Source organism: Tamandua tetradactyla, chromosome 13, assembly GCF_023851605.1.
Source record: "Tamandua tetradactyla isolate mTamTet1 chromosome 13, mTamTet1.pri, whole genome shotgun sequence".
NCBI lineage: Eukaryota > Metazoa > Chordata > Mammalia > Pilosa > Myrmecophagidae > Tamandua > Tamandua tetradactyla.
The window spans coordinates 28,205,440-28,220,602 of NC_135339.1; the positions used below are offsets into that span (position 1 = coordinate 28,205,440).

The following is a 15,163-nucleotide window of genomic DNA, read 5'->3' on the forward strand; positions in this document are numbered from 1 at the left end:
GGCAAAAAAATCATAAGAAAGTCAAACTGTTTTCTGGGAGAAAATATTCACAATATATATATTACAAAAGGCTAATATCTCTAAAGTTGAGGTTCAAACGACTGAAAACCTAAAAGAAAAACTGAGATTCAAAGGACTGTAAATTTTTAAAAAGGGACAAAACATGAAAATGACAGCTCAGAAAAAAGATATTAAAACAATGCTTACTATTGTAAAGATTCCTTGATTGTAAGCTCTTACTGCAGCCACATATATTTAGCAGTTATAAATGTTATTTCTAAATTCTGAGATACTGAGCTGTTTGTATATAACCTGGTCATTCCCAGAAACTTCGGTTATTTATGTGACACCTAAGACTCAGAGGTAGAGCTCTGAAGCTTTGAAAGTCAGGAGTACCCCATACAGGAACTGTTTAAAAAGATGAAAAAGTGATCATCTTCGACTAGAGATATGAATGAAGCTGACCTGGAGAGGACTGGGGGTAAATCAGAATACAGGGTAAAGGATGATTTGGTCTCAACTTCTGTGTGAGATCAAAGGGAGAGAGATTTATTTGGTGCAAAAATTCTATCTTGGGTAGCACATTACCTAATTTAACTTTAGTCAGTTTAGGTGAACACCATAAGTACATGGAATCTTGAATAGTACGTGAAATTTTGTTGTTTTTTCCAGGTTTGTGTGGTGCTCCAGTATATCCCAGAGTAATTTGGGCAGCAAATAAAGAAGTATTTGCAAAATCCCCTTGGGGGACTGGAGAGAAGGGAGGAAATATTTAATTTCCCCATCTAGGGAATTCCTGATATTCTTGCAAGCAGTGGGGACACAGGCTGAGCCTTCAATCTTGGGGTTTGACCCTATGAAACATATTCCTGCAAAGGACAAGCTAAACCTACTTAAAATTATGCCTAAGAGTCATCCCCAGAGAACCTCTCTTGTTGCTCAGATGTGGCCTTTCTCTCTAAGCCAATTCTACAGGTGAACTCACTGCCCTCCCTGCTATATGGGACATTACTCCCAGGGGTGTAAATCTCCCTGGCAACTTGGGACAGAACTCCTAGGATTTGCTGGATCTGGCTTCATGGGATCGAGAAAGGCTTCTTGACCAAAAAGGGGAAGAGAGAAATGAAACAAAGTTTCAGTGGCTGAGAGATTTCAGTGGAGAGGTTATCCTGGAGGTTATTCTAATGCACTATATAGATAGCCCTTTTTAGTTAATGGCATATTGGATTGACTGGAGGAAAGTACCTGAAATCGTTGAGCTGTTTCAGTAGCCGTGATTCTTGAAGATAAATATATAATAATATAATCTTTACAGTGTGATTGTGAAAACTTTGTGTCTGATGGTATGGACAGATGAGTAAAAAATAGGGGTAAAAAGTAAATAGGGGGACCATGGTGGCTCAGCAGGCAGGAATGCTTGCCTGCGGTGCCAGAGGACCTGGGTTCGGTTCCCAGTGCCTGCCCATGTTAAAAAAAAAAAAAAAAAAAAAAAAGTAAATAGGGGGATAAGGGGTAAAATAGATTGGGTAGATAGAAATACTAGTGGTCGATGAGAGCGAGGGGAAGGGGTATGGGATGTATGAGTTTGTTTTTTTTTCTGGAGTGATGCAAAATGTTCTAAAAATGATCATGGTGATAAATACACAACTATGTGATGATATTATGAGCCACTGATTGTACACCATGTATGCACTGTATGTGTGTGAAGATCTGTCAATTAAAAAAAACAAAAGATTCATGAAAGGAGGCTGTTTTCTATTGGACAGTCCTCCATTTGGGTGTTATTTCAAATTTTTTGGCTCATTGTAGCCAACTATAAAATCTCAAAAAAATATATATGCTAAGATACCATTTCTTCCTATCAGACAGGCAAAAATTTGAAACTATGACAACACATATTTTGCGGGAGGCTAAGGGGAAACAGGCACTGTCAAACACTGACGGTGGGAAAGCGAACTAGTACAACTCTCCTGGAGGATTTGGCAATACACACTTTTGACCCAGCAACTTCACTTTTAAGCCTTGACTCTGAAGATGCACTTTCAAGGTTCTTCACTGCAGCACTGTAATTGTAAAATATTGGAAACAACCTATGTGCCCATATAGGAAAGTAATTAAATCAACTAGGGTATATCTACACAATGGAATACCATGCAGTTCTGAAAAACAGAATGAAGATTTCTATGAACTGATTTGTAGTGATTTCCCGGATAATACTAAGTGAAATAAAGCAAAGTGCATTGCTACCTTTATGTAAGGGTATAAGAAAATTATAGATATCTGCCCATTTGTGCAAAATACAGGAAGGATAAACCAGAAATGGAAGTGAAGTGACTGGTTTCCTCAGGAGATGGGAACAGAGGTGGGATATGTTGATAAAAGGGATGAAGATGGCGTGACACACCCAAGTATACCTTTGACTCTTAGAACCAATTAGTTTACACACTCAATCAAATAATTAAATCAATCTTGATATTTTTGAAGCATTACTGGCCAAGTGTTTTGTCAAATGTCCTTCAATTTGGGTTTGTTTGAAGTTTTTTCATTAGATTAAGGTTACACAATTTGGGAAAAATAAGATGATGTGCCCTCCTTAGTGCACCACATCAGGCTGTACAGGAGGTTGAAACAGCTTACTTCTGGTAATGTTAATCCTGATTACTTGGTTAAGGTGGTGTCTGCCAAGTTTCTCCCTTTGTAATTAAGTATCTTTGAGGAAATAATTTGAGACTATGCAAAGATCCTGTTTCTTCTCAAATTTTCATCAGCTGATTTTAGCATCCTTCAGTGCATCTTGTCTGCAACAGTTATTGACTCTTTGAAAGTGTCAAGGTCATAAAAAATAAGGAAAGACTGAGAAACTGAAAGAGACCTAACAATTAAATGCAATTAACTGGACTGTGGATTGTATTCTGAAAGTGAAAAGGACATCAACCGAAAAACTGGTGAAATCTGAATTAGTTCTATAGTTAATAGTATTATAGCAATGTTAACATTCTGATTTTGGTAATTGTACTGTGGTTATATAAAATATTAACACTAGTGGAATCTCAATCAAGGATATGTAAGAACTCTGTACTATTTTTACATTTTTCTAAGTCTAAAATTAATTTTAAATAAAAATAAATCTTTTTTAAAAATTAGAAGCAACAGTATGTTCTTGGAGAAGATGCCAAGACAGATTTTAAATGTGTCAACTATATTCTCTTGAATGGTAAGAAACATTACTTAAAATGATTTTTAAAGATCAAATAACTAAAGGGAAAAAATAAAATTAAAGTATACAGAAATGACAGTATTCTAAAAATCAGTGAGAAAAAGATGAATTAGATAAATGGTGTGAGATTAATAGTTACATGATGGGAAAACAAAGCTAGATTCCTAAGTGAAATATAATTATTAAGAGTTAAAAGAAAATACTGGTGATTATTTTCATAACCTTGGTGTTGGGGAATACTCTTTTAAGCATAAATAAGAAAGCCAGAAAGGACAAAGGAAGAGACTGATAGTTATAATCACGTAAAAATATTAAACTTCCACATCAAAACATTCCACAAACAGTTAAAAGGTAAATGCACACCACAACAATTAGTTATAGAACAGATTTCAGAGTTTGATATGGGTTACAGTTCCACAATTTTAGGTTTTTCCTTCTGGCTGCTCCAGGACACTGGAAAAATTTATTGCTTTTATGTATATATGTTATTTTTCACAATTAAAAAAAAATCAACTAAAAAAAAGGTAAATGACAAAGTAGAAAAAGTACTTGCTACCCGACATGGTGATCACTAAAATCCCAAATCAACAAAAAGCAAAGACTCCTGTAGAGAATCTGCCAAGAACAATGTATAGGTAATTAAGAAAAGCAACATAAATGGCCAATAAATGCAAGATGTTAATTCTCAACCAATTTAAAAGATGCAGTTTGTGAACCGACCAGGAAAACCCATTGCTGCAGTGCTCTGGAGAAACAGGGCCTTACACATTGTTGGTTGGGTGGGAAATGTTAACTGGTACTACTTTGGAGAGCAAAATTCATCAACCAAAATCCACACAAAAAAAGCAATTTTCAAAATGAAAATGAAAGGATTCCAATTTTGTAAATGAATGTCTGCAACAGATATTCACCAAAATGTTAAGTGAGATTTTGGGAGACTTTTTTTTTCCCTCCTCTGGATTTTTACACCCAGCTTTGATTATTTTTACAATAAAAATTTCAAGCTATCGTTTTAGAAAACAAGCCACACACCCACAAAATATAAATCTTTTTAGTATTAATATTTTTATTATGACATAAAGAAGTTTTTATACATTAATTCAATTTTACAGTAAAAGCATCTTATGTATAACTGTAGAGAAACCACTTTACAGATAGCCTCCAACATAAAAATGGATTGTATTTTAAAAGTTCATCGAGTTGTTTGATAAATACATTGGAAAATACCTGCTCCGTAGAAAATAGCAAAAATAACATTTCCCAAGCTAGCCCTACAAGCCCATTTAAGCCAAATATTAACCGAATTATACATTTATAAATATGGTTTGAGTTCTGAGATCCAGAACAAACTTTATTCTTCCCTCTTATTCTTGATTTGTTGGTTATTTTCTTTAGGATAATCCCTATCAAGGTTTTAGCTGTCCCATCCCCTATCCAAAATCATGACATGTTCTGGTTGTCATTAAAGCATGCCCAATATTCAGGTAAAAAAAAAAACCCAACAAACTAATAAATTATAATCCACAAGACACATACATGTAGACAGACCCAATCCCTTCCTCTAAATCTCTTGTGGTTTGACTGGGAGACCTTGAGTAGGGGTAGAAGTGATAAAATTGTCAAGCAGACCAAGAAATAAAAGCAAAGAGAATTTCTGAGAAGAGTACAAGAAACATCCAGCAGGGTCCAAGGATAAAACTCAAGTTCAAATAGAAAAAGGACCCTGCCTCAGAATCAAGTGTCAAGTTGGCTATCAGAGCCCTTTACTGCAAGGTGCTAAGAAGCAGTAAATATAAAGACCCAATTGGGTGAGAGAAACAAGGACATAGAAATATTTTAGTTGTTTTTGATTTGTTGAAAACAATTCAATGAAAATGACAACAACCATATTTTTTAATTCTCCTATTATAGCTTGTTCCCTGAGAGTCCCCCACTACAGAAATCTTATGGGGAGAAGAAAGTGGTGGTGCTCCTGGGCCATGGAACAGAAAGATTCCCAGAGAAATAATACCTGAGAACCAGGCAGAGTATTATTTGGCCAGTGGCTACTACTTGAAGTGTTTTAGTTCCCTCAAATCAACAATTTAGACATAAGGTTTACTTAAAAGGAAGCCTCTAATACTACCAATGCAAATTAGTGTGCTCTCCCTCCTTAATTTCTCCTTGGTAAATATGTTAATCTTCCAATAGGAAGAAGTGGATTAAAGTACTATTCTAGCACCATCTATCTAGCCTCCCTCATATGAAAAAAGTTATGGAGTCATCTTATACATATGAAGTTCCTTAATGATACTTGCTTTCTATGAAAATTTTCTTTATATATATATTATATATATAACATATATAATACATATGTATCTTTGAAGTAAGAATTCACTGATGTAACATGACTTACCTTATACTGAGAAGCTAAAAATTATTAAAAATGTACATACAAACTATGGCTTATCTATGTATTATTTCCTATTGAATGATCCTCCAAATCTAGAGCATACGCTGGTATAAACTATATCACAATCCTGTTGAAATCTTGCTTCAAAACAAGTCTCAGAAAGCATGGTACAGGACCATATGAGTAACTGTTTAGCAGGCTGCCTAGGAATGCCAATTACAGAACAAAATTTTCAATGCTCAGTGGTTCTTCAGATTGTTGCATTCCTTTAGAAATTTGTTTCAGGGAAGGACTATCAAGAGACACTTTTGGGTATAAAGACAATTCAATTTACAAAGTATAGGCAGATGTATGGTTGATTTTATCTGGTAATCTACAATCTATTAGAATAAAAATGTAAAGAATTCATATACCTTTTAGGTGTATCAGGGAAACCCGATGCAGAAGTAACAATAATATTACAACTATAAGGACCAGAAGAAGTAATTTACATAAAGCTCATTCTCTGGGAGAAATGGGGACTGGGCAAATTGCCAAAAGGAAACAATGTGCTTTTTGGGGGCTGGGGAGGTAGGGGGGAGCGGTGTGTAGGGCCAGGAATCCAACCTTGGTCTCCAGAATGGCAGGTAAGCATTCTACCACTGAACTAACCACGTGCCCACCCACAATGTGCTTTTAATTTTGTAGAAAAAAATAAAGTTCAGTTCCTTGTTGTCAAACAAATGTTTTTGCCATATAAATCCTCAACTTCAATCAGTGACCGAATGCTTTACTAAAACTCCGCTTCTGGCCTCTGTTTTGGAATCTGTTATTTCTGTTGCCACCTCCTGATCGCTGTCCTCTGAAACTTCTGTTTCCTTCCCGCTGTCCCCTGAAACCTCGATTCCCTTCCCGCTGTCCCCTGAAACCTCGGTTGCCTTCTCGTGGTCCTTCTAGCTCTGGTTGCTCTGTGGCCACAGAGAGCTGCCAGCGCCGTGAATCCTTCCATTTTTCCTGTTGAGAAGAAGTTTTGTTTCAACCAGGGCAATAACCTAAATGTCACTTGTCAAAACTAATACTGACCCCTTCGGGGAATGGTGAGAAAGGGGGAAAATTCAACTTCTCCAAGTTGAATTCTTGATATTCGCATAAGCAGTGGGGACAACCAAAGCAACAGGCTGAGCCCCCAATCTTGGGGTTTGTTCATATGAAACTTAACCCCACAAAGGATAGGTCAAGTCTATTTAAAATTCGGCCTAAGAGTCACCCCCAAGAGAACCTCTTTTGTTGCTCAGATGTGGCCTCTCTCTCCAGCCAACACAGCAAGCAGACTTACTGCCCTCCCCCTGTCTACGTGGGACATGACTCCCAGGAGTGCGGACCTTCTTGGCAACGTGGGACAGAAATCCTAGAATGAACTGAGATTCAGCATCAAGGGATTAAGAAAATCCCTAGAATGAGCTGAGATTCAGCATCAAGGGATTGAGAAAACTTTCTCAACCAAAATGGGGAAGAGCGAAATGAGACAAAATAAAGGGTCAATGGCTGAGAGATTCCAAACAGAGATGAGAGGTTATCCTGGAGGTTATTCTTATGCATTAAATAGATATCACTTTGTTAGTCAAGATGTAATGGAGAGGCTGGAAGGAACTGCCTGAAAATGTAGAGCTGTGTTCCAGTAGCCATGTTTCTTGACAATGATTGTATAATATAGCTTTCACAATGTGACTGTGTGATTGTGAAAATCTTATGTCTGATGCTCCTTTTATCTACCTTATCAGCAGACAAGTAAAACATATGGAATAAAAATAAATAGGGGGACAAATGTGAATTTTTTTCTGTTGTCTTTTTATTTCTTTTTCTGAATTGATGCGAATGTACTAAGAAATGATCATGATGATGAATATGCAACAATGTGATGATATTGTGAATTACTGATTATATATGTAGAATGGAATGATCATAAGTTAAGAATGTTTGCGTTTGTTATATTTTTAAAAAAATTTTTAAATTAATAAAAAAAATCAATTAGAAGCAAACAAACTAATACTGACCTTCATAATTCCAAAGTCACAGACATATGGGAAAATACATTTCATTATGTGAAGTAGTCTTTATCTTTAAATTATTCAATTGCCACTTAGGTACTAAAACAAATGTATCATGTATAAACATATTTCTCTCAGTAGTGATGAATAAGATGCAGCAATTTAAAATGAAAAACTGATAACATATATAAAGAGGTGGTGGAAGCTGGATATTGCTCATAACTTGATAGAATGGAATAAAGGGAAAATAGGCAGTCTAAACAACAAAAATACCAGAATTAAAAGACTAGAAGAAAAAACATGAAAATTTAATTCTCAATTGTGAGCAATGGGACAAGAGCTACTGTTTTCTATTCTATTATGCTGTATTTTTAGTAATGAACATTTTACAGTTTATAAATATTAATTAAAATCCAAGAGAAAATACCTGTATTTCTGTTACTGCTGCAGTGGGGACATCAAAGCAAACACCCTAGAAGTCAAAGCAAATGGAAGTTAATCCAGCCTTTGATGACAATTATAAAATGCTTAGTAAGTATAATTAAAGATCAGACATTAAGGAAAAACACCAGATACTAATTTGTAATGAACTTTAGACCAAGACTACCACATTATAGCTCCTAAAAGCATAAGAGCAGAAAGCTGAGGAATACAAAGACTCAAAACTTCCACTGACTAGAATCATTCTTGGCCATGTGCTAATTGTCAAGGAGCTGTTTTCACTGTTAGCCTAACTAATGGTTTGTCAATTTTATTGATCTTCTCAAAGAACCAACTTTTGGTTGTTTATGCCATCATTGTAAATTTTTCAATTTCATTTATTTCTGCTCTAATCTGTTATTTCTTTCTGCTTGCTTTGGGACTAATTTGCAGTTCTTTTTCTAATTTGTTTAGGTGTGTAGTTATGTCTTTGATTTTAGCTCTTCTTTTTAAAATGTGTTTAGGGCTATAAATTTCCCTCTCAGCACCACCTTTGCAGCATTCCATAAATTTTGGTATGTTCTGCCTGTTTAATAGCTGTTTTGGTGGAAGGACGGAGTCCTGGAGCTACCTATTCCATTATCTTCCCCACAAGTTTTCCTGTTAGCTGTATTTTATAGCTGAAGAAGCAGACTAAATCACTTGCCTAGGGCCTCACAGCTATTAAGTGATGCAGGTATTTAATGATCAACTGGCTCCAAAGTCTATGAACTAAAACCATTACAATACTCTGCCTTCCACCAGAAAGATTCAGTTATTCAGGATGATTTAAATAAAAGCAGAGAAATAAATAAGTCCCATGATCAATTTCCTAGTTTTTCATAATTGAGCCTCCTTTCAAAAAGTGTAGCGGGAAAAAGATCCTTACAGGACACTGTGTTTTAAAAATAAAAAGTGCCGATTGCATATGTAGAATGGAATGATTTCTAAATGTTGTGTTAGTTAATTTTTTTTAAATAAATAAAAAGTGCCATTATCTCAACCAAGAAACCCTGCCTGTTTCGCGATCTCTAAAAATACAGTCAAATAACCACATATAAACTGCCACAGGCACTCCTCTCCCTTGGCCATCTTTAACTGCAGTATTTTGTGAGAAACACGAAAGCCATCCTCTGTTCAAACTAACCACAGGTATCCTTGGGAAAGTTCAATCACTAAAATAGTTACTAAATATTATTGCAGTCGCTCACTGTGAATAGAGATAACTAGAAAAGTTTTTGCCCTCGAGTAGATTATAGTCTACTTGAGGCTATCAGTCAATAAGTAAGCACAGAGAAAAAATTTGCTTAAATAAAAGTTTGTCTAAGGACTCTTAGTATAAAGATGCCTCTGATAAAGTCAGTGAAAGCTTCACAGAAGATTTAAAGGTAAGCCAAGATCTTACCCTCTATAGACCTGGCACTTATGGTTAGTTAAAGTTGCTTCAGAAGGTAAACAACATGGTCATACATGTGGCTTTTTTTTTATTCTTCCCTTTAAAAAGGTAATTTATTAAGTTGTAAGTTTACAGTTCTAAGGCCATAAAAATGTCCAAATTAAGGCATCCAGAGAAAGATACCCTGACTAAAGAAAGAGTCCAGAACACCTCTGTCAGCTGGGAAGGCACGTGGCTGGCATCTGCAGACGGCTTTGGCTTCTGGTTGTAAATCGCTTCCCCAGAGGGCATTTATATTCTGCACCTCCGAACGCCTGGGTCTCCTACTGACTCTGAAGCAACTATTCCCCAAGCATCTGAGCTTCCTACAAAATGTTCCCCCCTTTAAAGGATCCCACTAAACTAATCAAGACCCACCCTGAGTGGGTGGAGCCATATCTCCATCTAATCAAAAGGTCATACCCAAAATTGGGGGTGTCACATCTCCATGGAAACAATCCAATCAAAAGATCACACCCACAGCTGGGTGTTACAAACCCATGGAAACAATCCCATCGACGTTTCAACCCAAACAATACTGAATCAGGATTAAAGGATATGTTTTTTTCTGGGATACACACACTTTCAAACCAGCACATGGATTTAAAGAAACCATACACAAAAAACAGGATTCCCATAATACCACCCCACTGACACCCTGCATTGGTGTGGAACATTTGTTACAATTGATAAAGCAGAATTATAAAAATGTGCTATCAACTATTGTCTAGGGTTTAATTTTGGTTCACTGTTTATGTTGTATAATTCCATGGATTTCTTAATTTTTAATTTTTATTTAGTTATAGATACAGTTGAACATTTCCCCTTTAATCATTCAGATATATATTTTAGTGCTGTTAATTATGTTCACAATGTTGTGCTACCATCATCCTGATACCAAGGCCAGGGAGAGATACAAGAAAACTACAGACCATTATCTCTTATGAATGAATATGGATACAAAAATCATCAACAAAATACTAGCAAACTGAATCCAACAGCATTTTTAAAAAATTAGACCCCATAATCAAGTGGGATTTATTCCTGGTATGCAAGGTGGTTCAACATAAGAAAATCAATGAATGTACATACATGACATTAACAGAATGAAGGACAAAAACCACATGATGTTAATATTTCTTTTAGTTGCCAGTATCTTAGAGCAACTATAAGTAAAAACCTAAAAGAAATCTAAAATTGTAGAATTGTAACCCATACCAAATTCTGAAATCCATTCTATAATTGTTGTGTTGTGCTTTGAAATTTATTGCCTTTCTTGTATATATGTTATTTTTCACAAAAAGTCGATTGTGATGATAAAAAAAATATTTATTCCTTATAGCCTCCTACATTCTGGGGTAGCTAGAGGAAGGAACCTGGGATGATTGTGTGGTAGTCCGTGGCAAGCTCTGGGATTTGTCCTGAAGAGTGCTTTGAAAACTACTGCTTTTTTTCTTTCTTTGCTTTATATATATTTTTTACAAAAAAAAAGTTAAAAAAGGAAAAATAAAACACAATGTTCTTAATTGACGCAAAAAAGGCAAAAATCCAGACCGCTTCTTGATAAAAACACTCTTTAGAACACTAGAAATAGAAGGAAACTTCCTTAACAGGAGAAAAGGCATATATGAAAAAACTCACAGGTAACAGACTGAAAGTTTCCTCTAAGATAAGGAACAGAAAAAGGATGCCCATTCTCATTACTGTTATTCGGCATTGTACTGGAATTTGTTCCAGAGCAGTTAAGCAAAGAAGAAACAAAAGGCATCTAAATTGGAAAAGAAGAAGTAAAACTTAACCCATTTGCAGATTACATGTTTCTTTATACAGGAAAGTCATGGAAAATCCACAATAAAGCTTCTAGAATTAATAAATGAATTCTGCCAATGTTTAAAGAGTCTGGAGTCCTTTCCCTAGACCTAAAGACTCCAGTTAATCCGAGGCCAGATCATATTTCTACCTAATTTCACAATCCTATGTTGCATGTGCATTTGTTATTCTAGTCAGTATTGAGCCCTTTTGTTATTCATGGCTCAATTTAAATGCAACCTCTTGCACTAAATGGAGACTGAAAGCCACAGGAATGCAAAGGCTCTGGGGTATTAAATTGGGTTCCAACCCAAAAGCAAAATGTCCTTTATAGAAATGCTTTCACAAAATCATGCTCTTAACTTTCTGGTCTCTCTTGGTCTTGGATTTCACAGTGAGGAAGACTGCGGGTTAACAGTAACACCACAAGAAAGAGTCTGAGTGGTAAAGATGGTGAGACAATCTGAATTCATGCTTTCATTTGGGATACAAAGAGAAAATATAGGCCTGAGAGCTCCCTGGAAGGCAGGATAAGAGAAATTATAAATGAGAGCGCTCTCTGTCACACTTCAGAATGATATTTGCCCATATTCATAGTCTAGGAAAACTCCAACTTTGTGCAATTGTTCTCTCAGAGAAACCGTTTTTATAGAAGGAAAGAACCAGAAGGTAAAATCACTCCCCATAGGAGAAATTCAACTTCCCCAAGTTGAATTCTTAATATTCTCACAAACAGTGTGGACAACCAAAGCTATAGGCAGAGCCCCCAGTCTTGGGGTTTGTTCATATGAAACTGAACCCCACAAAGGATAGGTCAAGCCTACTTAAAATTAGGCCTAAGAGTCACCCTCAGGAGAGCCTCTTTTGTTGCTCAGATGTGGCCCCTCTCTCCAGCCAACATGACGAGCAGTCTCACCACCCTACCCCTCTCTACGTGGGACATGACTCCCAGGGGTGTGGACCTTCCTGGCAACGTGGGTCAGAGATCTTGGAATGAACGGAGACTCAGCATCAAGGGATTGAGAAAAACCCTAGAATGAGCTGAGACTTAGCATCAAGGGATTGAGAAAAACTTCTCGACCAAAAGGGGGAAGAGGGAAATGAGACAAAGTTGTCAATGGCTGAGATTCCAAACAGAATCGAGAGGTTATCCTGGAGGTTATTCTTATGCATCAAGTAGATATCATCTTGTTATTCAAGATGTAATAGAGAGGCTGGAGCGAACTGCCTGAAAATGTAGAGCTGTGTTCCAGTAGCCATGTTTCTTGAGGATGACTGAATAATGATACAGCTGTCACGATGTGACTGTGTGATTGTGAAAACCTTGTGTCTGATGCTCCTTTTATCTACCTTGTCAACAGAGGAGTAGAACATATGGAATAAAAATAAATAATGGGGGAAGAAATGTTAAATTTAGTTTGAAATGCTGGTGATCAATGAAGGCAAGGGGTAAGGGGTATGATAGGTATAATCTTTTTTTTTCTTTCCTGTGTTCGTTTCATTTCTATTTGTTTCTTTTTCTGAATTAATGCAAATGTTCTAAGAAATGATGAATATGCAACTAGGTGATGATATTGTGAATTACTGATTATGTATGTTTTATTTTGTTTCTTATTTTTTTAATTAATAAATAAATTTTTTTTAAAAATCACTCCCCATAATGGATCCTTTAAGAATTTATCTCTGGAAACTTTGAGTCTGTCACCCTTTCGGCTCTCAGAGTCCTTGTATGCCCAATTGCCACTTTGTAGTCTTTTCTACCTCTATCTCCCAGTAATGCCTCCCTGAGGTATAGCCCTCCACACCGAACCCAGTGGCACTGAAATCAAATCTCTTTGAGTTATCAGGTACATCCTGGAGGTCATTTCCGAACCTCACACTTCTCAGATCCTCAGATAAAACTAGAAGGGGATGAGCTGTTTCAGGACCCAAAGTTATATGTTTTTGGAATTCTCTTAGCGCTTCACTCATTCCTGTTGATTTGGCCAAAACTCAGGTTTGTGATATGGGAAGGCTCTATACACTGAAGTAGCAGTGACTTATTTCTTTCCAAAGAATATCTTGCTTTCTGGAGCAGTGCTAAGGTAGATTCCCCACACATCTTCTCTAGCTCTGTGATGAGCCTTTGGAGGCTATTGATCTGACTTCACTATCCTTCAGTGTATTCATGTTCCCTCTTCCCAAACTGTTTACTCTCTGTAGCATCTCCTGGTACTCCTCCAGCTCTCTGGCAAACCTGATCAGGTAACGCACGCTGGCTTCTATGGTATTCAGGTTGAATATACATCCTTGTCTCAAGAGGTTCACCTCATTATTTTTCTTCAACAACTGGAACCTTAACCTATATTCAGACTTAATCATCTTTTTGAAATTCTGCTCCTTTCCCTGAATCATCACCATTCTTTCTTGCACATCAGCTAATATGTTTTTTAACACCTCCAGTTTCTCCTTCAATGTGTTAAATATCTCCTGGAATAACTTCCTGTAATTCACTGCAGTCTCTTCTATTCCATATACCATGTGATTCTTGTGCTCTTGAGACGGGAAACATTTGACACAAAGTGTGATTTGGTCATCATCACAAAATCGCTGTGGTGGTTCCGGTTGTTTCACAGAGTAGTAATCTGGGATTTTTTAAAGAAATTGGGGGCTGAGCCTTTTTGACATTCTGGCATGTGTTGCTCATTGAAGACAGGACTATTTGTTTTTGATGTGGACAGGAAAAAGATTGGCAGGTTTCTTCCATGCGCAGACACAGTTGACAACTGCTATGCCCAAGACAAGCTCCAATGTCCCAAGGAAACATTTATATAGGCACAGTGGTTTGGCTCATTCTAGACTCTTCAAATCAAACAAAACTTTGGGAGACCTTGTGCTTCTTTCTTTGTAATCCTAAGTATTTCCTTTGGGGAAAACAGTCGACAAGGAGACTGGAGGGCTTTTATCTGCTCAGTAGTCTCCTCAGCCTCTCTCCCTCTCTCTCCCTGCATCCCATACATATGGTTTTTTAAGATTATTATTCTGGTGGTAAAATGGAAGGTAGGATGGGGGAGACTAAGACCAAAGACTAGTACATTCACCATGTAATAGTGATGGGGGCCGTAGCAAAAAACTGTTGATAGAAGGACAGTATATCTAGGAAGGTAGATCTGACCAATCCTGATTACTGATTGGATGTACAATGAGTTCAAGATATTTGATTTGGTCCACTAGCCCAGTGGTTCTCCAAGTATGTTTTAGGAACCCCTGGGAATCTGCAAAGCCAAAACTATAAGATGTTACCTGCCTTTTAAAACTCTCATTCTCTGACATCCTAGAGGAGTGGTGTCTTGAGACTGAGGGATGAGAAGGAATTGGCTAGAGGAAGAGCTAGCTTGGGAGTTGGTGTGGAGACCAGGGTCCAGTGTCCCCTTCCAGATGGAGAGTTAGTTACTGCATGTAGCTACCTACGTGACCAGGTCAGAAGTTAAAGGTCACAGACCGCCCCAGTGAAGAAGAATGTACAGATGGTACATTCTTATGTGGATAAACCACTTATCCTGTAAAGCATTAAAACTTCTCTCTCCGACATAAAAAAACAAAAAAAACAAACAAAAAACTCTCATTCTCATAGGAGTTTCATAGGTACTACATGATATGTGATGACACCATTGCTCTGATGGCTAACGGAATGTGGACTTACATATTCTTGGGTTTTAAAGATTCACATTTAATTTCCCAGATTTCCAATTTGGTAAATATCCAAAGACATCATCCACATAAACCAAAATTTTTTAGGATCCTCAATATTTGCTAGGAATTGCAAAGTCATGACAAGAGGCCCA

At 36.8% G+C, this 15,163-nt stretch overlaps 1 protein-coding gene and 1 pseudogene across 1 annotated transcript in view; both read right to left on the reverse strand.

The window, feature by feature from the left end:
* Positions 1–4,263: 4,263 nt before the first annotated feature.
* DDX21 (DExD-box helicase 21) overlaps positions 4,264–15,163 on the reverse strand; it is a 30,022-nt gene continuing 19,122 nt past the window's right edge. The window contains exons 14-15 of the mRNA XM_077125083.1: positions 8,064–8,108; positions 4,264–6,602 (exon numbers count right to left, since the gene is read on the reverse strand). Coding sequence (XP_076981198.1) covers positions 6,363–6,602; positions 8,064–8,108 — 285 coding nt within the window. The 3' untranslated portion in view covers positions 4,264–6,362. The remainder of the gene's footprint in view (positions 6,603–8,063; positions 8,109–15,163) is intronic.
* LOC143653803 (putative E3 ubiquitin-protein ligase TRIML2 pseudogene) lies at positions 8,063–15,160 on the reverse strand (annotated as a pseudogene).